The sequence below is a fragment of the Halichoeres trimaculatus genome, unplaced genomic scaffold (genome assembly GCF_033239565.1).
Source record: "Halichoeres trimaculatus isolate MK-OKI-2021-1 unplaced genomic scaffold, fHalTri1.1 fHalTri1_scaffold_8, whole genome shotgun sequence".
NCBI lineage: Eukaryota > Metazoa > Chordata > Actinopteri > Labriformes > Labridae > Halichoeres > Halichoeres trimaculatus.
In genome coordinates, this window is record NW_027437186.1 from 30,572,483 (window position 1) to 30,597,215 (window position 24,733).

General features: G+C 40.7%; 1 protein-coding gene across 1 annotated transcript; it reads right to left on the reverse strand.

Moving 5' to 3' along the window:
- Positions 1 to 1,225: 1,225 nt before the first annotated feature.
- Positions 1,226 to 24,425, reverse strand: LOC141795148 (golgin subfamily A member 7B-like). The gene is made up of 5 exons (XM_074675932.1): positions 24,204 to 24,425; positions 18,176 to 18,301; positions 15,993 to 16,145; positions 9,137 to 9,238; positions 1,226 to 6,253 (listed from the first exon to the last, which is right to left on the reverse strand). The coding sequence occupies exons 1-5, from the start codon at positions 24,213 to 24,215 to the stop codon at positions 6,170 to 6,172; spliced, it is 477 nt and encodes a 158-aa protein (XP_074532033.1). The 5' UTR covers positions 24,216 to 24,425; the 3' UTR covers positions 1,226 to 6,169.
- Positions 24,426 to 24,733: the final 308 nt, after the last annotated feature.

Consider the following 24,733-nt stretch of genomic DNA (forward strand, 5'->3'; position numbering starts at 1 on the left):
ACAGCAGCCTGCAGTCAAAAGAATTCTCTTTCAAATCATCTTCATCAGACACTTTATTTATGTTTTGTAGACAGTTGAGGCTCTTCTCCTCAGGCGTTGAATAATAATCAGCTTTGGGAAAAAAAAAATACATGAACCCATTTGAATTGATATGTAAATAATCTGATGCAAACACATAAATAACATCAAGATAAGTTATAAATTCATCTCTCAGCAGCACGACTGATGGACTTAGCTGATAAGGGAATTCACTTCTTGTCATCTGGTGCTTGTTTTGTTCACACAAACATCATGCAGCATTAAACATCAGTGCAGTCTTAGTCTCATTTGAGCCAGAGTGGCTCAGTACAACTCAAAGAGGCTGGTACCAGGACTCTATATAAAAATCACCTTTAACATTATCAGGAAGACATCATATCACACAATGTACAATCTCTCACATGTAAACAAACAAACTGGGAAACTCTGCTGATGCTGCAGCTCTGAATGGTCTTCTACTGTACCCTTTAATACAGTTCAGGATAAATATGTGACAGTATCAGACTGATATGAATAATACATAGTCCCTTGAGTGATGATTTTTTCCTCTTCTTAAGATATGAGGCCACAGAGGTCATCTTGATAGTTGACATGATCGAGAATCAGGGAGCCACAGTTTAACCTGCTCTGTGATAACATATTCATATCTGAAATTACATCTTCTGATAAAAAATAAAACATTTTATTAGACTCTCCATTCTTTTTGTTGTCCTGCAAGAACAAGCTACATTACACTTTTAATGCGGCACATACTGTAGTGCTTCTTTTCCAACAGATTCTTAAAGGATAAGTTCAGGTTGTATATAAACTTTGTTCATGATTTAAAACATATGACTATGAGTCTACAGCAAAGCTTTCAGCTGTGCAAAGTGAAGGAGTGGTGCTTCTATTTAAATGTTAATGGCATGCTTATGTTTTTAAAGTGTTTATGTGGTGAAAACAAAGTTTAGGGTGTTATCATGTCAACAATTAATAGTTAAAAATTAATCTGAACCAGTTTAGTAGGCATTTCATAATAACTTTATCATTTTTCATCCATCCCACAATCATTTGAGGTGAGATCCATTGTTTCTGATGCATTCAAAGAAGTAAGGCTATCTTAATGCTGATTGGCTTTAATGCCACTGTGTCACGTGGGTTTGTCACTTACTACATTTCGGGATCCAGTATTTTATTTATTTATTTATTTTTGGCAGCACTGTCTTTTCAAATAGATAATTTGTTTTCTGTATGGTGCAGTGTGTCCTGCCTGTTTTTGCTCTCCACAAAGATTTTCTTTTATGAGAAAGTACTACAAACAGAAACCAAAACACTTGCCATTTGTTAACCCAGACCCCTGAGTAGATATTGGACTTTTGTTGAAGCATTTAACAGTGATGACTTTTCTTGGGGTGCTTGTGAAAGTCAGAAGATCATCATTCTTGAGGTTTAAAACCTCTGGGTGCAGTACATGTCTGCACCAAGTTTCGTGTCATTCTTTCAACAGTTCTGATATGTAGCTTGGGAGATGGTGAGCTAACAAACTATCACTACAACTGTTGAAGGGTCTGTGAGGATGATCTGTTTCAGCCAGCCCAGTGCTCATTGACCAAGCAGAGCTAACGTAACCTCACTCTTCATTTTATTGATAGACTCTCAAGTTTGAACAGACCACTGCAGAATAACTACTGCATGTGGGTTGGAATTGACATCCTCACAAACAGCTTAACCTATGTTTTAGCCTTTAGCCTGTGCTCTATCACTCTCCAGTTAAGCTTTCTTCTGTCCTTTTTCTGTCTGACAGTTAGGCTCCAGTGTGCACCATCACTACAAAATTAACCCAAGAAATTGTTTCCAACACCGATCTCTCTTCTCACTAGCCAGCATGGTGTTGTCATAGAGACTTTGAGATGCCGTAAATCAATCCAGTCCTGTCCACCCCAATCAGGAAGCTAAGAAATAGCATGATAATCTCATTTCAAATAGTGGATTACAATCAGGCATGTATCTAGAAGGGAGACCTTTTCAAGATCACCTGGAAACTCCTCACAGCCCCTTTAACATGTGAACTTATCTTTTAAGAACTTTCACCTCTGTATTTGGCACCTTAACACCTTTCCCTGAGGATCACCATTGTCATCATTCCCTCTGTATTAACCTCCACATTCTTGTCATCCATAGCAGTATCACGAGTTACATTAACATTACTTCAATTGTATTTTAGACAGAAACCAAAAAGAAAAAAAAAAGGAAAATGTACAACGATACAACGCAGCAGCTTAAAGCTGTACAGCTGATATGCTTTAATAGCTGCTCTTTCACTCTGCCCAAATTAGAGAGGATATAAAAACATTAAAAATGTATGAAGAGATTAATTCTGAAACAGAACCATTTGGAATAATATAGCATTATGGCATTTCCACCTACTTCTTTACAGCCCATAAACTGAGCATGGATAATCATTGACAAGCATGTATAATACTGCTCCTCCACTGTACACTCATTGTTATTTTCTTTTTACATTATCCAATGAGCTCCTTTATTCGCTTATTGGCAGTGTTTGGAGTCATTTTAAAGAGTCAGTTTTTCAGTCCACCAGCCCCAGGTTGGGTATCCGTTCCACGGGGATGAAACATGAAGGCATCGAAAAGCAGGAGGCCGAACACGAGCACAACTGAACTCAACTGCTGTGGTGAAAAATCTCCAGTAGGTTGGTCTCAATCATTCAGGAGGTAAAACATCCAGGTGGAAATCAACTCACTGGACTTTAGGGATCATTCTGCTGTGGTGAAAGTATGCACGGCTGGTCATAGGCAGAGTTTCTGAGGAAGGATTTGCTATGAGGTAAAGAAGCGGCAAAAATGTCACTCCTAAACTTATAACTCAAAGTTATGGTATGGGAAGAGGAAAATGTAGACGGTGAAACAAAAAATGTTAAAATCAGAGAAAAATATGGGAAACAGAAATAGAACATGCAGGCACTGAGACAGGGCTCAAGTTTTTCTGGAGGTCTTGTCTTTTGATAGACGACGTGTGGGTGTGCTGTCTACTGGCATCAACATTTTTGCTTCATAATGATCATCTCTAGTCACGTCAGCCAACGCACACACACACACAGACACACACAGACACAGATCCTCAGACAGGAAGCAGTGTTCCCCACACACAGAGACAGATTCTGCTCCTCAGGCTGCTCTGTGCTGTGAGGATTTGAGATGTTTGTACGAGACAGGAACCCGCAGAACAGTGATGGAGTGTGGATAATTGATGTCGTATAAATAAAAGGTTGCTTTGGGGATGTGAAAATGTTTTTGAGTTGTTGTTTTTGGACAACTTTTATCTGGAGGTGCAGCGCTTCCTCAGTCTGACCCTAGAGGGAGCTATCACTGTGCTTCACCCAAAAAAAGACACACTGCGCAAATGATAATGAGAGACTTTAAAGTCTTCAGTTTTTACTGCGGGCATAAGAAAAGCACTTTTGTACTCAGTTATTGTAGATTTCCTGTTTTGATTTTCTGTTTGGATCTGGACTGTGTGGAAAACCTCAGGCTGTCATTAACATGTGCTGAATAATACAGATCAAACAGCTGCAGAGATGACATCCCATATTGTTTCAGTTCCTCCAAACTGTACGTGTCAGAGTTCAGCTCTCATTAAGCACCCCGATCCGTGCTCTGTTGCCTCCTTAATCATCAGTACGCTTTCATCTCCCACCAGATAACACTGCGTCTGATGACACAGACACATGCACTGCAGATTCATGCACTCATATCCAGGAAAAATGGCTCACTCCTGCAGAGAAGAGTAATTTTGCAATGAGCTGAGACCACAGAGAATCTTGTCTGGCTTGGTTGACTCCTGCTTCATGGCTGCCAGAATCTGTGAGTGTGTGTGCGCAGGAACTCGTGGCCAGTAGCCAGGCGGGTATGTGTGCGTCTAAAGTGGCTTGTTTAGGTATTCAAACCTCTTGAACTTTTCCATATGTTGTCATGTTATAACTGCATGTTTCTGCTCTGGAATCTGGAGATTCATTTTAACAGACCTCCTTTTTTTGCCTAAATAAGAGTCATGCTTGTTCGTCAAACTTAAGTCTGTTAGAAATCAGAATTTCACCTCTTGATTATGATGGGCAACAAAAAAAATGTTGATAAAAGATTATCAAAACACATTTGGACAACTGAAGGGAATAAGCTGTAAGCTGGTTAAATCTTTAACTTTAGTGTTCATCTCTTCTTTGGTAAAATACTTCAAACATGAGCAGAGAGAGTTGAAAGTGTGCAAGACAAATAATTTTGTAGGACAACATCCACATGGATGTGCCAACTAAAGCCAACATCAGGACCTGGATCAGGTATGGATAACTTGTGTGTGAGACAACAAAAACAGACCCCTGACAATCTGCTTTTTCTCTATCAATTTTTCATGTTCTCCCTTTTGCATCTGTGGTTATTTTGAATTTCACAACTTGTCTTTTCTACAAAATCCCCCCAAAACAAACTCCCTCACTGTTGAGGAAACTTTTTTGTGGTTCAAGGTTGAGCACTTCTCTCTTATCTGTCATTTCCTGTAACATGATTTGTTCTGCAGCAGAAACCGCTGTGGTCAAGGCTAGCTAAGAAGTGAGTCAGCCCTGTTGCGTCGTCTTTGTCTAGTTTTACTGCTCACAGAAATCTTAAGTAAGTTTTAAGGTCATTTGACCTTGTTTGCTTGTGTTTTACTGTGTTTGTGTTTTTAAAATATCTTTGCAGACGTTTGTACTGGCCTCGTTGGAAAGCACCTTGTTCTTCTTGCTTCAATAGTTCCATTAAAAAAAAATACATTTCAATGGTCACATAAAAATTTGATTCAGAGAGTCAGGCCAAAAACTGCTCAAACAAAATTATGCAAGGTTAGATTTTGCAGTGAGCCCTGGAGCGAGATCAAGTGTGAACGATTGCTTTCAGGTGAACTTGTGCATCCAACAGACTTCTATATTATGGACTGCTCTTGTAAGCTGATAACAAGTTAAAAAACAAAAACATCAACTGAAGTCCAGGTTGTGACTCTTAAAAATGCAAAACAGTCCAAGTGGGTTGAATTCTCAGATAATTATAGTGTTTACTGTGTGCTTGTTGTCTCACATGTTCTTTGAGAAAGCTGGATGCTGGTGGGGGAGATTTCTGTCCTCAGAGGTAAAAAAAAGTTGTATTCCTTGTGCATTGTGCTAAAAATCAAATAATTTGTACTTTCCTGCTTTGTTTATTTTTACTGTCACATTCCTGTTGTTTTGGAGGAAAATCAAAAATTCTAATCAAACTGGATTTTCATGCTTTGGCAAACTTGCTCTTTATGACACTTTCCAGTCAACAAAGCCAGAGAAAGAGAAAGAGCGCACAGGAACGTGGTGACCTACAGCTGTGATGTGGATCACCAGCATCCACTGCTGTGAATGAGAAGAATAAACAATCCAAGGTGCTCTCAGTTAGCTGTTTGATACTGTAGCCAAATGCATGTGAACGGAGCGTAGAACCGAGCGGTCCCACAGCGGGCCCAATTTGCCAGCATTCAGAGCTGGTTGACCTCAACCACCTGACATGAATGCAATCATTCAGCGAGACCGGAGAACATTCTGTCTCCTGGGAGGTTGGTACTTTTCCTGCTCTAAGATTTCAGAGCTGCTGCACAGGCCTCAGACTGCCGGAGCAGATAGACACAGTGACAGTGACCTCCCTGAAACAATCAGGCATTGATGTCCAGGCTAATTAGGCCTAAGCCCACTGACTCAGCTTTAAGACAGAGAAGATGTGACTCATGGAAACAGATGTGATGGGATGAGGGGAAACATGTATGGAAGAGTTGGAGGAAAGAAATTATGACGTTTTTTTGTTGGAGAGTAAAGAATATTCCTTCTCTGACTGTCCCGATGTTTCCTTCTGCCTATGTGAGGTTTCTTTTGCTCTTGTGTTAGCTCTGTTGTGTATCCAGTGTGTTGGTGTAAGTCAGCTCCTGCTCTCAAGATGGCAGGGAGAGTGTTAATGATGTAGATCACCTCCTTGCTTTGTTTTCTGTGCTCGTCTTAGAACCTGGTGCTCTCATGTTTCAGCATGCGGATGTTGGTAAGCGTCCCGCTGCCCCTGTGGTGGAACCCGTAAGCCTGGCGCTGCCCCTCCAGTCATCGAGCGCTGCCTGCCGACGACATGGTGCTGCTGGGACTGGAGCTGCCCGAGCCCCGGTCTTCAAACACACTGATCTCTAGCTGAAGAAACAAAGAGTCAAGGATCATCGAGATGAACGACAGGGCTGAGAAAGTGCCTCAACATCAGCACTTCATTTCTCTTTCTCAAGCTTTGTGTTGTGAATGTTTGGCCAAACAAGCATCTCATGAGATCTGTGTACTTGGAGAGATCAGGAAATGTCTTGAATATTTCCTCCTTCTCCTTCTAGTATCCTGTTTCTTTCTCAGTGGATGCTGCTTATTTCTAAACCAGGACTCATCTCTGAGGAGCTACAATTACAAAAACATCTTGTTCGGGCTGTGATAAAATCAAACATGTTGATTAAAAAATGGTTTTAGCATCTGGAACAGCTCACGATGAGGCTGAAATATGTCAATGATAAAACTAGGAGTGTAGATTTATATATTGACTTTAACACATAGTGCGAGGGAGGCAAATAATGTCAGATGTCACCGTTTTCACTGAAGGCTTTGGTTTCACTCAGCAGTTTCTCTGATGTCAGTTAAGAGAGCAGAAAAGCCTCTGATGCCTCTTCGCTGGATGGACATGTAGGCTAAGCAGAGCATCGATCCGGTGAAGCATTACGCCAGAGCAACAAGCAGAACGAAGCGGAGCAGCAACAAAGCGAACAACAATTGTGGCGCCAGCAGAAAGTGGAATGTTCGATAAAGTTAGCCAAATACGAGTCATTTAGCAACATTTCACATGTGACAATAATATGTAGGGTACACCAGACTTTCACACCAGACACAGGACTTCAGTGTTAGTGTTGATAAGGGGCTCCCTCTGAGGAAAAAATTGATACTCAAATAGCTTGTTTATCTTGACTCAAACATCTATAGTTGTTATTTCAGATCCATAGTTCTTTGAGAGCCAAATTCAACACTAACTGTGATTATTCGCTGTGAGATGTGTGTTGTAAGTCATCTGGTGTGACACTGAACTCCACACAGGGTTTTAAAAACACTTCCTGGAGATCATTTGGTCACATGAGTGCAGATCATAGACTGTATAACTAATGGACATAGTCTCCCCAACGTCACCCATCTATACTGAAACAGATTTTTGAAGCAGATCAGCTATCGCGGCCATATTGGAAGTGGTGGGGGCTTCAAGTAAAGCTATAGAGCTGCCGTCAGTCACGTGACCTGAGCTGTTCCTCTGATTGGGCTAGCTTGCAATCTTAATATCCTCTGAACTGCTGAGTTAGGAAGAAAATTTGCCCCCCGAACAGTGTGTGCTGATAGTGAAATTGGCAATTCAGACGGGAGACGTTCTTTGAACCAGGCTGTAGATATGTTTATTTCTGCTTTGGTCGTGGCTTTTTCTTAGCTTGGTGTGTGTGTGAATTTTGGTACTTCTGGAGCAGGGATGGGACCGAATTAGGTACTTTTATAGGTACTGACCAAAACATGTCAAAAGTACCTGGTATCGAGTCATGTAAAATCAAAAGGTACCATGTATAGGTGCCTAAATGCATCCTAATGACTCTAAGGTAGTGGAAAAGTAGGCAATTTTTCCATGCTGGACATGAACACAGCATTGTAAGGTTATGTATTGAAGACTAAATATTTTGAATTGAAAAAAAATGTATTTTATTATTAAACACATTGATATTTTTTACCTCATAAACCCAAAAAAGTACTGAAAATTGGTACCATTGAGTTCCAATACAGATTGCCAGGTGCCAAGCATCAGCACGGTATTGTTTCAAATGTGAAAGGTACCCAACCCTATTCCAGAGCCAGCCTCAAGCAGGCACTCGAGAAACTGCAGATTTTAGCACTTCTACATTGTCTCATATCCTTAAACTGGAGGTTGCTGCTTGGTGCAGACACTAGGTTAGTGCTGAGTACAGCAATCTGCAAGTTCAGGTATTATCTAGACATTATTGTCACTTTGTTAGTTTCTGTCATCATTTTGGTCATGTTCTGAATGCTATGCCTGGAATAAAGGGATGAGGATCAAAGGAAAGAAGGGTCCAACTAGAGATGTTTTTTCAGTCATTTCAAACAGATACTGATCACAGTGAAGTCTCTATAATCAGTTTTCTGTTGGTCTACATGCTTCTCTGCTTATGGATTTTATGGCGGATGCATAATTGGTATCACAACAGCAGTGCATATTGGTACCAACGTAATTTGCAGCAACTTCACTCTTTGCAAGAATAAACTAGTCATTTTATTTAAATATGCTGTTCGTTCAGGTTAAATGATTCAGATAAGAATGCAAAGCAGGGACAGAAGTGACACATGCTTTGGCTGTTTTTTTGGTCACCAGGTCTCCAGCTTGTGTCCACAAACAGGGACCATATTGTGAAGGACCGTGCTGACTAATAAGTGTTGGAAATAGGTTGGCCCTGTGACTTGGAGCCAGTTCTTTTAGTCAGTGTGGGCCAGGCCTGTGTGATGGTCTACTGGACACATTCTCTCGCCCACTCATACCCTCCCTTTTAGCAACACCAGAACCTTTGCTGGCCTCATGCTGACTTACCAACTCGTTTTTTTTTTTCATGAAAATAGAGAAAGGGATGTGAGGAGTTGCAAATGTTTGACAGATTGTGACAGAACACACTTTTTGGATCATAAAAGGGAGCAAATGGTTGAAAATAACACCTCAGACTGCTGATTCATCACGTCACTGCGTCTTTTACCTTTTCTTTTGTAAGGACATGTGACAAAGCACACTTGCTTTTTGCAGCTCTGATGTTAAAATGTATTCTTGAAAAAGCGAGTTGGTTGGAGAAATGTTCAGAAACTTGTTGTTTAAGGATACCTTCAAGGTATTTTGTGAGTTGAAGGTTCATTCCCAGTCTCAGGTCATACGAACATGAAGTCTGTTTCCAAAAACTATATCTATCTGAACTTAAACAGAGAGCAGAGCAATTGAGAAAGAAAGGATACGACTCTCATCCCTCGCTCTATGGGGTCTGTGAGCAGCAGACCTCGAGGAGCGTAGATCTTCTCATTCTGCTCCTGAATGTAGCCTGAAATCTTCTTCAGCACCTGGATTAACAAAACAGGAAGCAAAAAGAGATTATAAAAAGAGTGAGCAATCCAGTGCATTTCAGATTTAACAACACAATTCGAGGCAGGAACACAACAAGCATTAACAACCTCAAAAGCTGTTTCATCAGGGAAACCATAATCTGAATTTTACTCATCACAAAGCAGATTACACCCACGACAATGAGGGAAAACATGGGCATGACCTTCTTTTGGGTGGAAAAAATGAAAAATGGAAGAAGGAATTTGCGGTTGCCCTTGCATATTTAGCGTGTAGCATGAAAAACATATTCGTTTCTAGTCACTGCCTGTCTTTGTTTTTCCTAAAACATTACAGTCTAAACTCACAGTAATTCCATTATGCTCTGAGTATGACTGTTATTTTTATACATCAGTCTAAGCCATTCATGTCAAGCAAGCCTGTACGAGTTGAATTACTAGAATTGACGAGCCGGAGCGTTCTCTTTTTGAAGTTTTCCGTTTGAAAACTTTGGTTCTTATTTTCAGAGATGGCTGTCTCAAACTCCATGTCATGCCTTGGTAAACTATCTGGGACATTTAGAAACCCTCTTAAATGTGAAGTAGACAGTTTATTTAGATTGTATTGATGTTTAATCTATTTCTCAGTTTTGCAAATGAGTATTGCATCAACTGAGCAGAAACTAACAGAGCAGCAGTGGAGTGAAGCTAAGTTTGGACACAAATTCAGGAAGCATTACAGCTCCACTCACACTTTGCCCTGCGGACTTGAGGAGTGTTTCTGAAAACTAAAACACTGTGAAGTTGTCCCAGGATGTGGCTGATAGCAACCAAATGACTGCTGACTGATGGCCGGTGATGCTAAATGGTCAGATGTTATAGTTTAAGTGGCATCATTAGAGCAGCTTATTCAGCCTCAGCTATGCCTCTATGGACACCAACAGAGCTGCTGCGCCATGCCTCTCCTGAAGTCTGCCTAACCATGTCAATCAGCTACAGCACGCTCCGCTGGGACTCATGGTCTCTGAGATAGCTGTCAGCACTCTAAAAAAAGGAGGAATCATTAGTATATCTCAAGGTCTGTGCTGAAACAACACACATTTATATCATTTCACGGGATGATTACAGCCATTCAGAACATAAACTTTACATATGTAAGGTATATATGTCTATTTAAAACATTTAGAAAAGATTTTATTCGAGATCTTTTAAAAAGGTGACCGAAGGAGCTGAATGATATTCTTTATAAGACAAAACAAGAGGCCGATCAAGATCAACAGCATCAGAACGGTCGATGTGACTTGAGTGTTTTTGTTCTCAGTACTTAACGGTGCCACTTTTCGTAACTTTTGCATGTTCATAGGCTATGTGGTAGGGCTGCACGATATTGGAAAAAAAATGACATTGCGATTTTTGGGGGGTTTACGATATATATTGCATTATTAAAGATAGAAGAATTTTCACCAGATGACTTGAATAGCTCTGTTTGGGAAGAATTTGGTTGACTCACAATGACACCATTGTATTCCTATGATACCGTTTAATCCAGGCTAAGGGGGTTTATCTGTGAATGATGAAGATTGCTGTATTTGGAAGGGATCCAGGAGGCCATGTCTCTGTACAAAATAGAATAGGTTTCAATTTCAGTTGCTTTTTTTCCATTTCTCCAATAAATGGGGGAAATGCGATAGTTACATCACATGCGCGATGTGACTATTGCGCATGCGCATATTGCAATGTTCAAACGATATATTGTGCAGGCCTACTATGTGGTGATAAATATTAAAATGTTTAGTAATAAAATCTTAATTTTTTTCAATTTAACATGTTTTTTTGTCAATATATAAACCTGCAATGCTGTGTTTATGTCCAGTATGGAAAATTTCCTACTCTTCCACTCCCTCACAGTCACAAGGATGCGTTCAGGCACCGAAACATGGTACTTTTGGATTTTCTCTGGAACTCTGTACTACAGACAAAATTTGGTCAGTACCTTTAAAGAAACCTAATTTGGTACCCATCCCTAGGTTGGATTGAGTCAAAGCAACATGATGCCTGCTGTGAGTTTGAGGGTATGAAAGCTGAGCAAAGACACAACACATACTACTTGTTGAACCACCATACCAAATTTGATTGAAAATAAAAAATATGCACGAAATTGCTAAAATGAAGTCTTGAAGCGTGAGCTGTGGCTTGATCCACAATTTATCTACAGCAGAGGTTCACATTTCATTTTATCAGGAGGCCACATGAAAGACTCGGGCTGTTTTGGAAGGCCGAACCAATAGGCTGAACATAATTGTGCCCAATACTAATTTTATAGCTAGTCACCGTGAATAATAACTGTTCTATAAAAGAGATTTCCCACTCAAGGTTCTGGTGTTGTACTGAATAACTGAACAGCAATGCAGCATGCAGACTTGACTGAATTACAATGAGGCTATGAAAATATGGAGTAGATAGATCAAATATAGCATGGTTTATGATAAATGTGCTCCCAAGAGCCTCCTGGAAGTAGTGCAGAAGAAATACAGTTTTATTGCATGCATGGATACAACTTTAGTCTCATGTGGGTCTATTGATGTTCAAATAATGCATCCAATGGTAGGCAGGGCCAGGACAGCCAAGAGACAACCAAGGAACAAATGTGGCCTGTGGGCCGAAAAAAGTCCTAGGTCTGGTTATTGTCAAGATCCTCAACATTCAATTTGATATTGATCCTTTGGGTCAGGATTCAGTTCAGTGATTTGAATAAGCTTTGAATTTAGTTAGATGACAGAAGTGCCACGATTTTTCATCACACCATCTTCTAATATTTGTTAGATAATCATGTGTGCAGGGAACGACTGAGTCCAAAATGACGTTTAGTTTGAGCATCATTGCTGACTCTCCTTCATACACACAGAGGTAGACTTCAGTTTGCAGAGAAACAAGCTGTGAAGACACATCTGTCGGCCATAGCTTTAGCTTTAGCCTCAGATTGCTAACCCTTGGTGTTGTGTCGGTAAGTCATGTTGTTGCAGTGTTTTAATACAGCCTCACAGGTCTTACACATGACGAGACTTCAGCTTCTTCTTTTTCTGTTTTACATCTAAATAGAAAATGTGTCCAAACATTAGCTTTTTTGTTGCAGGCCCTTTACATTACTACCCGCTGCTACCACTATTTTGTTTATTGAGCAATAGTTATTAAGTCAAGAGGGGGTCTTCCTATGAACTTCAGGGCAGTGGGGACTCAATCAAGACTTAGATTCTTTCCTGGTGATTCAGACTCGGTGCTACAGTCATTCTTTGTTTCACGCTGCATTGGATAGTCAAGAATTTTTCTGTGTATTCTTCAACAGATTTATTCAAACACAGACTCACATCCTCTTCTTTGATTTCAACAAGAGACATTGCAGCAGTCTCAGCCTTCAGAGACTCAGAGCAACACTCCACCAGGAGGTCAAAGGCCTGTTACAGCTGCAGGCACAGCTGCTCATGTAGTGACCCCTGCTAGTGGAGACAAAACCACAGAAGAATACTTCTTTCTATCTCCCATTGTTAGAGGAAAAGACTTTAAAACAAAGTGTCTGGATAATGTTACGATCCGACATGAGGTTCCTCGGTGTAAAGTCATTTAAGAGGCCATTACAGGGAAGTGGTTAGCTCCAGTTCAATGCTTTAAATCAGCCAGATCAATGTCAAGTAAGCAGAACACACTTAGTATTTGGCTTTGAACAATGACAGTGTATGCACAAATTCCCTTACACAACACAAAAGTGTCTTTTGTTGAAACTCCATCAAAGAGAGCCAGATATCGCAGAGAGGAAGCGGAGACTCGCAGAGCAGAGCCCTGACTAATGGGGTTATTGTTGTGCACGGAAAAGGCCAACCGTTTCACTGCTAGCGAGCTCTCAGGGCAGCTCAATCCTCTTCAGAGTAACAATATGACAGTCAAGTACACAAGCTGTGCCTCTGTTGTGCGGGCATGTGTGTGTGTCGCCCTGTTGGGGCAAAAAAGCTTTGTGAGTGTTTGTGTGTACATCGCCCAAGGCGCGAAGGTGTCACAGTCTGTTTGACATGCATGTCACAAGTTTGCATTCCTCTGCTAGAATAATAGTTTTTGGATCAGAGAGTGAAGAGTAAAGGAGAGAAATATGTGTGTGTGGACATGTAACGTTGTGAGAGACATTCCTGTGAATAATAAAAGAAGGAAATGGATGGAGGGTACATGCTATGCATGAGGGATGCTTTATGAATGCTTGTGCGCACATGAATCTGTTCTGACATGCTGGGAGCAATCAGTGTCCTTTGATAGGGTGAGATATAAGCATCAAGACCTCTGGGTGCTCCACTGAATTTGCACCCATGCTCACCAGCGTGAAGAAACAGCATCAACTTGGGTGGGTATATTTGATCATTGTCGGTCACAATGTCATTCAGCCAAGATGTGAGTAACTTAAACAGGTAAATAAACAGCTCTCCTGTGGGGCTGATCGTATCTGAGAGTCTCAATGGAGCAGCACCCAGCTGACAGGGAGATGAAAGCAGACCAAGACTGGTGCGTTTCTGCATGGCTTCAATGCAGCAGTAAGTCCTTTTGTGCTCCTTGGACAGTCCGGCTGTGCTGCTTTGATAAAGAAATGTTTGAGATATGCAACAAGAGCAAGGAGATGAATGATGTGGGTGACAAAGATCAGAAAAGAGAGGCTTGCTGGGACTTAACGCTGGTCTAGGTTCACGTCAAACACCGGCAGGTTCCCGTGCAGTCACAAGAGAAATAATCTAACTCACTGTGTGATCCTCTATGCTATGTACAATTGTGTTCTTGTTCATTCTTGCACCACAGCCACGCATAAGAGTAATCACCTGCCATTTTTCAGTACAGACATCTTTCTGCACTTCAGGCGAATGTGGTGGTGTTACAGTTAGCATGCCATGCCTAACCTCTCAGTGCACAGGTGTAGGCTTTAGAGTGGGTTACAAAACCTCACAGTGGGACAGCTGAAGTAGAGATTTGGATTTTATCTTGAGTTTTTTGGCACAGATGCCCTGCATGCTCTGACCTCAGAGGAGATCGTGGATTGCAAAAAAATAAAAACTGAATGCTTTTGTGTGTGTGTTTGAGAGAGCTTGAGTCCTGAAAAATACAGCGCGAGCAAAGTCTTACAGCGCTGGAGTTAATAAAATTAGGCCTTAAAGGGCATATTGCAGGTTAAATTTTTTCAAATAATACTTGAAATTGTCTTATTATGGCAGTAGAATAAGTCAATCACTGATTTGTACTTTATTCAGCACAAAAAGATAAATTTTAGAGGAGGAAGTGGCTGTTTTCAGTGTAGCTATTTAAAATGCTCTTTTTCCAGCATTGGGTCATTTGAGGTAACAAATGGGACTTGCATTGCTCACATTGAGCCAATGTTACAGGTTGCCACGAGTGAGACTGGAGATTTCAGGTCGTGTTTATTGTATTTCTTCCAAAGTATTATTTAAGTTGACTGTTCATTAAGATGATTCAGATGTGTTGGGATGGATGGATGCAGGAATACTAGCTTAACGGGACATGGGGTCCACTTTTTCAGACTCTGTGAGTTAGCTTTCGTGCTCAGATTCATTTTGTGCAGCTGACAAGACGGGACTTTATTGCTGCATTGTTCACAAAACACAGTCATCTGTGGTTCCCATTTCTTGACAGGAAGATTGATATGATGGAGTCTATTTTATAAAGTCTATGGATAGAGTTCAGGATGGGTTACCGGAGCCAGGTTTGGGTGAGACTGATACGGCTGCTGTTCTGTCAGACAACTACAGCCCTAGTCTGGCTCCTGGTGACAGATGTAAACAAGTATTGCCAGAGATTCAACCCGACGGAAATGTAAGCTGAGAACCATAGCTAAGTCTTGGTTTTCTGACACTAGATCATAGGATAGACCTCTGATAGACCTCTCTGTCTTTCTCTCTATGGACTTTATCATGAGGGCTTAAAGCGTGTTACTTTATGATCAGCAATTTCACGTACTACTTATTTTTTTAAGTCAGTGTATCTGATTTCAAACTGTTGATGTGAACACAGCAGTAGGCTACATATCACTAGCTGACGGTGCTCACTCACCGGGACACCTGCTCTGTTCTCCTCTGGTTCTCCTCTGGTTTTCCTCACACAACTCCAATGCTCTCTGTTATTCATCCTAATCTTGCCCTGTTCCCGATCTCTATCTTTCCTAACTGGCTCATAATTATAACCCTAAGGACCATCATGTGGATAGAATACAGATTTTCTTCCTCTTCATTGACAAGAGTGACAGTTTGATCCATGTTCATTAATATTAAACAGAGGCAGAAGCAGTGGGACTCCCGATTGTGATGTCACGTTTAAAAGACGGTTTTTAACGTGGAAGTACCAAAACCTGTACTAAAACGTCTCCAGAAAACCCTGTGGTTTATCAATTTAGGAATTTCTTTCAGGATATCATTTTTAAGTTGTTTTCCTGTCAAATTCTTAACAGTTGTCTTTAACCTGGAATATGCCCTTAAATGAAATAAAGTTGAGCTTAAAAGTAAATGACCTGTTGCATCTAAATTGACAAAAACAAAGTTTAAAATCTTAACTCTTAACTCTAAACATATATCTTTCCCCTGGTAAATGTTTATCTTCAATATCCTGTCATTGTTTCATCTGTAAATCACCTCTGCATAGGTGCTTGCTCAGTCTGGCCCATAGGTGGGTCAGGTAACCTCTTATGAGATGGCTTTTGTATGCTAGCATGTTGAGCAGGTGTGCACAGGTTGGTTACCCTCTCATAGCGTGTCTCCATGCAGAGGAAGATGATGTATGCCGTTGCACAAGCCAGACATCCCTCCATGTACGACTGACCTCCGATTTTCTCAGCCTCCACATAGTAAGAGTTCAGGGTCTTCACAGTGTCCTCCAGCAACGTTCGCTCAATCTACTTACAGACAGAAACACACATCCAGGTAGATTTATGGGTGGAGGAATGCACACCAAGTCAAATACAGAACCCACAAGGACTTCAGGAGTGAGAAGTGTCCTGGAGTGAGTGTGGGAGCAAGCTGCTCAGCCATTCAACAGCCTGCCAAACACACCAGCTGCATTCAGCTCCAACAACAATATCCTTTCACTGTCAAATAATTTGGAAATACACCTAACTTACAGAATGTGAGGAAACTTGAAACGAAAATGAAGAATTAGACAGAGGTGTGACAGAAAAGGGAAGTGCTCAGAGCATCTAACAGAGATCTGTTCTAGAGAAGAGTTGCACATTTTTTTAAATGCTTACGCCTGGTCTTTCTTAACCGACCCTCTCCCTGTTTCTTTTTTTCATCCTGCGTGTGTGGTCTCTCTGCTACAGACATCAAATGCCAGACAAAACTAATTTAAAACAATTCCTTGCAAAACACCTTCACGCATGCCAACACAGAGCAGAAGAAAGAGCATATTTGCAGCTCAAATAAAAAGCACATTCCCCCCTTGTACCCTAATGAAGTGTGAGAATCAGAGCATCAGGGCTTTGTGTTTACTTTTTCCTCCTTTAATGAACAAACAGAAAACATCAAATATGGTTTGAGCATCATTTAAATGCTGATATAGTCATTATGCAATTATCTGCTGTGTTAGAAGAAAGGTCACGCTGCAGAAGTTTGATTCCATCTGCATAATGTTTGCATTTCAGATTTGTCTTTGGTGTCTGGTTTCAGGAGGGGAAAGGACGCATTGAGTTTAAAGACTTACTTTATGTAGCTAAAGTTTTCAGATACCTGTTATTATTTCTTCATTTTGTAAATAAAGAAGAGTTTCTCAACACAAATACTTACCCCAGGTGTTTTCAGTGTTTGATTTTCACACTCCAGATTTACTAAACAGGAATGTGAATTTTTCATCATGCTGCAATGCCCTTCAAAACACCAAGGTCATTCTTTACAGATACTGATCAACCATACCGCTCGAAAAAGATGAATTATTTGTGTTTTCATCAACTTATATCATGCATGACGTACGGAGCAGGAGGAACAAAACATAAAATATCTATCAAGAGACAAGAATGGATGACATTCTTCGTATTGCCTCTGCCAAGGAGGTTATGTTTTTGGGAGAGTTTCTCCATTTGTCTGTGAACATCACAATTCAAAAAGTAGCAAACAGATCTTGATGAAATTTTCAGAAAATATTCAAAATGGGATAAGGAAGTGTTTAAATTTTGGAGGTGATCCAGATCACCATCTGGAGCCAGGATTTTTTTTTAAGTTTCTTTATCATTGTGAGATAGGGTTGTTTTCACCATATGTGAATATAACTCCACGATAAATGGTTGAATTGCTTTGCAAAACAAAACAATACAAGAAAAGGTCACCATAATTTCTGACAGATGTAAAAGTATGATCCAGATCCCAGCAATATTCTGGATACTAAGATCTGGAATATGAAATATGTACTGGGTCATCATAATTTTCAACACTGTCAGGTAACAAATTATCGTACAAACCTGCAACGGACAGCAAATTGTAGCAGACAGTCTGCTGAAAGGGAGTATAATATTAAAGTAGGACTAAAGTGTTGCATGAGAATCACAATATGCTTGGTGGAGGTCTGCGCTCTCTGAGTGCTTTTCTAGTTTTCATACCTTGTTTTACGCCCCTGTAGATTTTACACATTAAATTTGTGAGGTGATGGATCCATCCCATCCTGTGTTTTCCCATCTACATTGTTTTATAAGAGTAAACAATATGTACACCATTAATACCAATGCATGTCTTAGTGTTTGTAAGCATCTCCTTCTAAAAGCCAGTACCTGTCATTCACATTGCTCTGTCTTCCTTTGTAGTGCACTTATGAAGCTGTATTGCACCATCACTCCCTGTCTTGGGGCGTCTGGATGTTGTCTCAGGTGATTTGGGATTCTGTCAGCATATTGCATTCGCTGTGGTGTGTTTATCTGAGTGTGTTTATGTTTTTGCTCACCCTGTTGTCGAGCTCTGAGGGGTACTTGCTCTGGAAGCGGCAGACGGTACCTTCGCTGTAGTCTCTCTGTATGAACACCTTCGTCACCAGCGATGCATTGTGCCTCAGTTCCTGGAGATTATGGAACTAAATGAAAAAGAGAATAGGTTATGGAAATACGATTTAGAAATTTGGATTCACATTGGAACAAAATAGTAATTTTGTTCTTTTTTTGGAGTGAGGGCTTTGTTTTGGCACGAGACAACATGCAGAATCAGGAAGTTTCTTTACACAGCGTTCTTTTCCCTTTCTTTTATACCCTAATTTTACTGACGTAATATTAGCGTAACTAGTTCTAGGTCTATCTAATAAAAAAGAAACATCCTGTGATAAATCCATTTGTCTGAAAAGGTAGCAAGGTTCCATAAGTCCAGAGGAGCAAATGGGCTAAATGGTGTGGGGATTGTACAATATTACTGCAGCAACAGTACGACAGTCCTACTTGGCACTCTCCCTCCTTCCCTCCTACATTAACAGACCAGTTTGCAGTAATAACAAGCTTTTAAAAGACTCCTCTTCACAACACTTTGGTGCTGAGTGGTGTTTTACACCCAAACAGGCTTCCCCTGAGGAGAATCCAACAGCAAGCAAGTGGGCCAGTGCAACTTTCCCCTGCTGATCCAAATTACTCCCCTCAAGAGGACGGCAATTAGAGAGAAAGTGGGAGTGTGGAGGGAGATTGAGACATGAAAGGTGGAAGGAAATACATTCAGAGGCCTGGAGCTGTCAAAAAGTAGTCAAAAGGAAAATGTCTTCAGAATTCATAAGAAAAACGTTTACATGCAGTTTTTTTGTTATCAAAAGCAAGCTGAGGTTTTGTTTATGTGGTTACCTGAATGCTCATGCCCAAGTGAGCCATTTCCAGAAACCAGAGTACAGTACCTGCCTCTCATCTCTATATAGGGTACACTATGCACACCCAGGAATAGCATCCAAGCAGCTATTTTCATCAGCTGGAAGCCAAAGTTGTCTCACAGGTACTAGATCTTTCTGTCTGCCAGAGCTTTTTATATCCTTCTTTTAGCCTTCACTGTCTTTTTGCACCCCCCTCAGTCCCCACTTCCTCTCTATGTGCTATCTTCAGGCCATCGTGATGAACAACAAGTCACTCTATTAATAGAAGCAATTATCAGCACATGATCGAGCAGCTAATCCAAATTAAAATCAGACAGCCCAGAGTGAGGATTATTGAGATAATGTCTAAGAGGATGTGTGTGTAGGTTTACACCTATGGGATGCAGCAACATCAAGGTAGCTTGATCTAAAATGTTCTAGTTGGGGATCAATAAAGCATATTCATCAACAACTTAAATATTTGTTAAGTTAAAACAAGAAGTGTAATATCTTCTTTTTAAATTAAAGGCCTTGTTCTTTTCCCCTTCAGGTTATATTTTCAAGCTTTTACCTCATTATTTGTAGGGGATGGGACGGTGGATAGAGCAGAAACCAGAAGAGAGGGTGAGGAGTGACATGCGGGAAAGGGACTGCTGGTTGGAATCATACCCAGGCCCCTGCTTGGGAGCAGCAGCCACTGCACAAGGGGCATACAACGTAACCACAAGGCCAAACCTGTGCCCCCAACATTCAAATATCTAGTCGCTTGCTTCTGGTGTATTTAACACATATATTTGCAGAAATAGCCATGAATTGTAAAAGCAGGATTGTAGCTATTCGAGGTGTGAAAGTGACATGTTCAGTTTGGGGGGTTGGAAAGAAGGACAGGAGTTATAAGATAAAGGGAGAAATCAATATCAGGAATGAGGGAAAATGGACAAAGACAAGAGGAATACAGTCCAGTAATACAAGAACACAGGAAAATAACAGGGACAGAGAAGAGAAAGCTGATGCTGTGTCTGATGCAGGGTGCATGTTTTCCAGTCCAGACATGCTGGCTGTGTGACTTCAAGCTGTGTTCTGCTCTATTACTGACCCTCTGACCTCTGCCTCATGTCGTGATGCTACATGGATCTTACTCCTGAGCAAAGCTGTGCAGCTGCCAATAAAATACTGATCCTGTTTGTTTCCTTAAAGCCAGCTCCCTGTGGATATCACTCGTTCAGAGGTAAAAGACGGACAGAATATGTTCAGTTCTGGCCAGGACTGCAGCATCGACATGTTGTAGTTATGTTTTTTCTAGCACTTTAAAACTTACAGGAGTTGGCTGACAGATTGGAAACATGTTTACTTTGAAACTGTTTATGTGTTGGAGTGCTTTAGACTTTGCATCAACAAGTGTTAGATCACTGTAAACCATGATGTGCATGAAAGGTCTATTAAACTCTATTAAATATCTAAAAACTAAATATCACTTCATTACTCTTCATCAAATCCTCTCCGCAGTCCTTAAACATCTGTTTTGTTTGATACTAAAACCTTCATGAAGTATTTCTGTTGATGTTACATAGCTCGGTGTCTGTGTTCATCTGAGCCTGTAAGATAAATGTTTTCTGTTAGCAGAGTGCTGATGTTTACTTTCCTGGGTGGGAGACCAAGGATCAGATCCAGTCTATCTATTACTGTATCTAAGTATAGCCCAGAAGCAGACAGCAATGTTAAAGTGTCACAGAGATCACACAGGACTCTATTAAGAAGCTCTACACTGGGGTGCACTGTCTGACTCTCCTCCACCCACACATCTGTTCCTTTTCGTTTCATTTACATTTATCTTCACGCTGAGTAAACACAGAGGAAGAAATAGAGTGAGAATAAGTCTTAGAGGGGATCTTCAGTTGTTAAAGAAAAATGGATGCATTGGGCTAAAAAAAGCGTTATGGCGGAGGAAAAGGGCCACTGAAAAAAAAAAAACGACAAAAAAAAATGTCCACATTTTTTTAGTACTACTTTTTTTTACTTTAATCACAGCATTCTTTTTTTAATTCTCAGGAAAAAAAAAACAAAAAAAAAAAAACAGAATTGAAAATAAATTTGGATGCTTTTTTTTTTTGTCAATGGCCCCTATCCTCTTAAAAAAAACTGAAAGAAATGAAAAAAACAAAACAAATAAAAAAAACAACCCAGTGTCTTCTATCATTTTCACATCCCTTTGGTCTTCTTTACAACTACAGTATAAAACACAAAATTTAAGTTTTCTAAAACGCAGCTACCTGTGGCATGCACATTTATAAACCTAGGGACATGAGTTGCTACAGCAGGGACGAGTCTGGATCTTTTCAAACTTTCTAATTTTTTGGGGGACCCAAAAATGAAATAAATGGATGAGCATATGGCTGGAGCACTGCTTTTTGAAAGTAGATGTGCAAATGACTGCTTTGACAATTTGATTCCTAACAAGAGAAACTGTGTTTGTGTTTGTGAAAACAAAGAAAGCTAATAGCAGACTGTTATACAGCCCAGATGGGTGATTTTATTCAAAGTCCTGTGTCTGACAATAAAGAACTCAAATTTGATATTTTTTCAATTTTGAAAATAAACTGCAGGTCAAACTGCCTCAAAAACCATAAACTTTTCCATGCTGGCTCATTACATGAAACTGCAATAAAACCTGTTCTGAGTATTAGTGGAACTATAACAAAGGTAGAAAAGTCCAATGTGGGTAAAAAAAACATGCATATAATATACAAGTTTACATTGTCATAGAATCATTTTCACAGCTTTATATCAGTAAAAAGTTAAGCTGGTAATGGATTCAAGCTATCTACAGTAGAGCCAAAGTTTTATCTCCAGGGGACTTTCTATTGGCACACTAAGTAGTTTTCTTTCTGAATTCTGTATGCAGAAACTGCCTCTGGCCAAGCAGAAAAATAAATTCTGGCCATGGTTTGTGTCACAACAGTTTGAACCAGATGTAAAACATGCAACATAATGTTTCAGAGACCTGTTGCTCAAGCGACAAAGATCACAACTCTACATTTTTTTGTAGTCACTTCCTCCCCTCCTCTCCTCCTCCTATAGTTATTCCCTCCAGCTTTCATCTGTAGCACTGTGCATCTTTCATTGCTCTGACATGTTCCCTGCTTTAGTCACTTCAGCTTAAGGAACACATAACGACAGCACGGCCGAGTGCTGCCAGTGGGCAGACGCTGCAAAGGGCACAAATACAATTACAGCACGCACAGTAAACGCACTCAGAGTTAGATATTTCCGTTTTTCTTATGGTTAGCTCTCTTTTCATTTATTCCTCATATAACTGGTTCTAAACCTTTGGGAGCAGAATTAGTCGTGTTTACTGCCAAACTGAGGCACCCAGAGGTCCATAAATCATTGGGATTAGACAGTGTTGACTGAACAGTCATATTTCCTGACATTTAGATGGAAGATCAGTGACTGTAGGACCAAAGCTGAAAGAGGAGATTTTCTTTGAATAAAGGTGGTGTGTTCTTAAAGAAGAGAGCTGAGCATGTGCCAACCTTTGGGATGATTCCTGAGCTTCCACACATTATTCGTCAACAGTGTCAAGCTGGAGCCAGGGCTCGCCTCAGGACTGAGAGAAGGATCTGGCAGGAGTGGATTTAATGGAACCAGAGAGCGACCATGCAGCACAGACAGTCTGCGGTATGAGCCCACTCTTACTTGGTCGCTTAACATTTGCTGACTCAGCATACAATAAACATCACAGAATGAGCTCTATTATCAAAGGAGACAGGGGGAAAAGAGCAGGAGAAAGGGACGGGTGGATAAAAGCATGAAGAGGGAGCTGCGCCGCTCATCTCAAACTCCATTCACTGACGGTTACAAACTGCAGCAGCCTGTCAGCATTAAATATGCCATGGATAATTGATGGACCATGGACATAAAATCTGTCCCGCTTCTACACTCTCTACGTGTTAGTGTGCATGTGCAGGTTGTGTTGGTGTGCGCGTGTGTGGAGCTGATGGGGCTTGGACAGGGATACTGGCAGCCCACCAGAGGAAAATCAGGGCCGCTTTGCCAATGCCTTGCAGGCTCAGGGAAAAAAATAAAAACACACTCAGAAATCCTGCTTGGCTCACTGTCCACTGTACCTTTACCTGCTGCTTGAATCATAACTTCATTCACACATGAGCTGTTTACTTTCAGTAGTTGCAGCGAAATACACAAGAACACCCACACACTGCTTAATTTAAATGCAAGCTCATTTCACGCGCCCGAGTGTCCTTAACTTGCAGCAAAGTTAATAGCTGTCCTTTAATGTGGTCATTATTATTGTAATGAGGCAGCTGTGGCTTCAGCATTATGATGACATCACCAAGGACACAGAGGAGATGAGGAAGAGGTGCTGCTGGCCTGAGAGCCACCAAACATCACTGAGGCTAAAAATACACCAGTAAACACTGATGATGCTGGAGTAAAAGCTGTGGGACTACCTCAGGAGCAGCATTTTCAGCCATAGACTCTCACGGAGCCCATGTGGAGCATCAAATCCTGTTAACAGAATTTGTTTCAGGCAAGAAAACACCCCTGAGACATATGTATGGTGTATATTGGCTCATTTAGAATGAAAGGGCTTAACTCTGTCAGTCTACTTTAGAGGTATAACAGGGAAATAGCAGATTGTCCCTGTCCATGGTGCTGACTGCTCCATCATCATCATCACTCACCAGTCTCCTGAGCTTTGAGCTCTCTGAAGGTGCTCCTTCTAAGTGAGATTTGTCTTTTTTTTTCTTTTCTAGATACTGCATAAAAAAAAAAAAATAAAAAAAAAACTATTGAGAGAGCGACAGAGGAAGAGAAAATGCCAGTTTCAGATCAGCCAGCAATAATAGTGCTCATAAACACTGATGAAAGTAAGTGTAGCTCCTGAATGAGACACATTTTCTTGCCTGAGAAACGTTTTATGATCTCGTGCCTCAATTTTGAAATAAGCCAGGTGCATTCGGATGGATTTATCGGAGGTTCAACAAGCTACAGATTCAGTTTACAACACTGCAGTTCTTTTTTAAAAAAAAAAAAAAAAACACACACACATACACAGAACAAGTGCAGAGTCATTTTTCGGTTATTGTGCCCAATTTCTGGCAGGATACTCAGCGGAATATAACATTTTTCTTACCTCTGTCGCCATATTGCAGTAACAGGCTAAAGGATCTGTCCCGTGCTGAAATCAACAACCGTTTGCTCGCGCTGTGTGGGACAACGAGGCTACACAGCTTGGCAAGAAGACTGAAAGCACGAGCGAGCATGCACGTGCTTGTGCGTGTGTGTGCGGTTCCGTGCCTGCTCGCCGGCTTCGCGCGCGCGCCTGAGAGTGTTGTCGCTGGGAAGCGGAAAGGACATACTAATTACTTCAGTTTCCTTTCGACGCTTCCACGGAGAGTATCTTGCTCTAATATGAAATCCTCAGGTCACATTTCAGCTAGAAATGAGTGCCCCCACCCATCCCTGTGATTTGTTTAGAGTGTGGGGCTCGATAAACAAGGAAACACCAACTCTAAATTACATATCTCATCTCAAGCGCTCAATAGTTGCCATATCTATCTATCTATCTATCTATCTATCTATCTATCTATCTATCTATCTATCTATCTATCTATCTATCTATCTATCTATCTATCTATCTATCTATCTATCTAGTGGATTAAG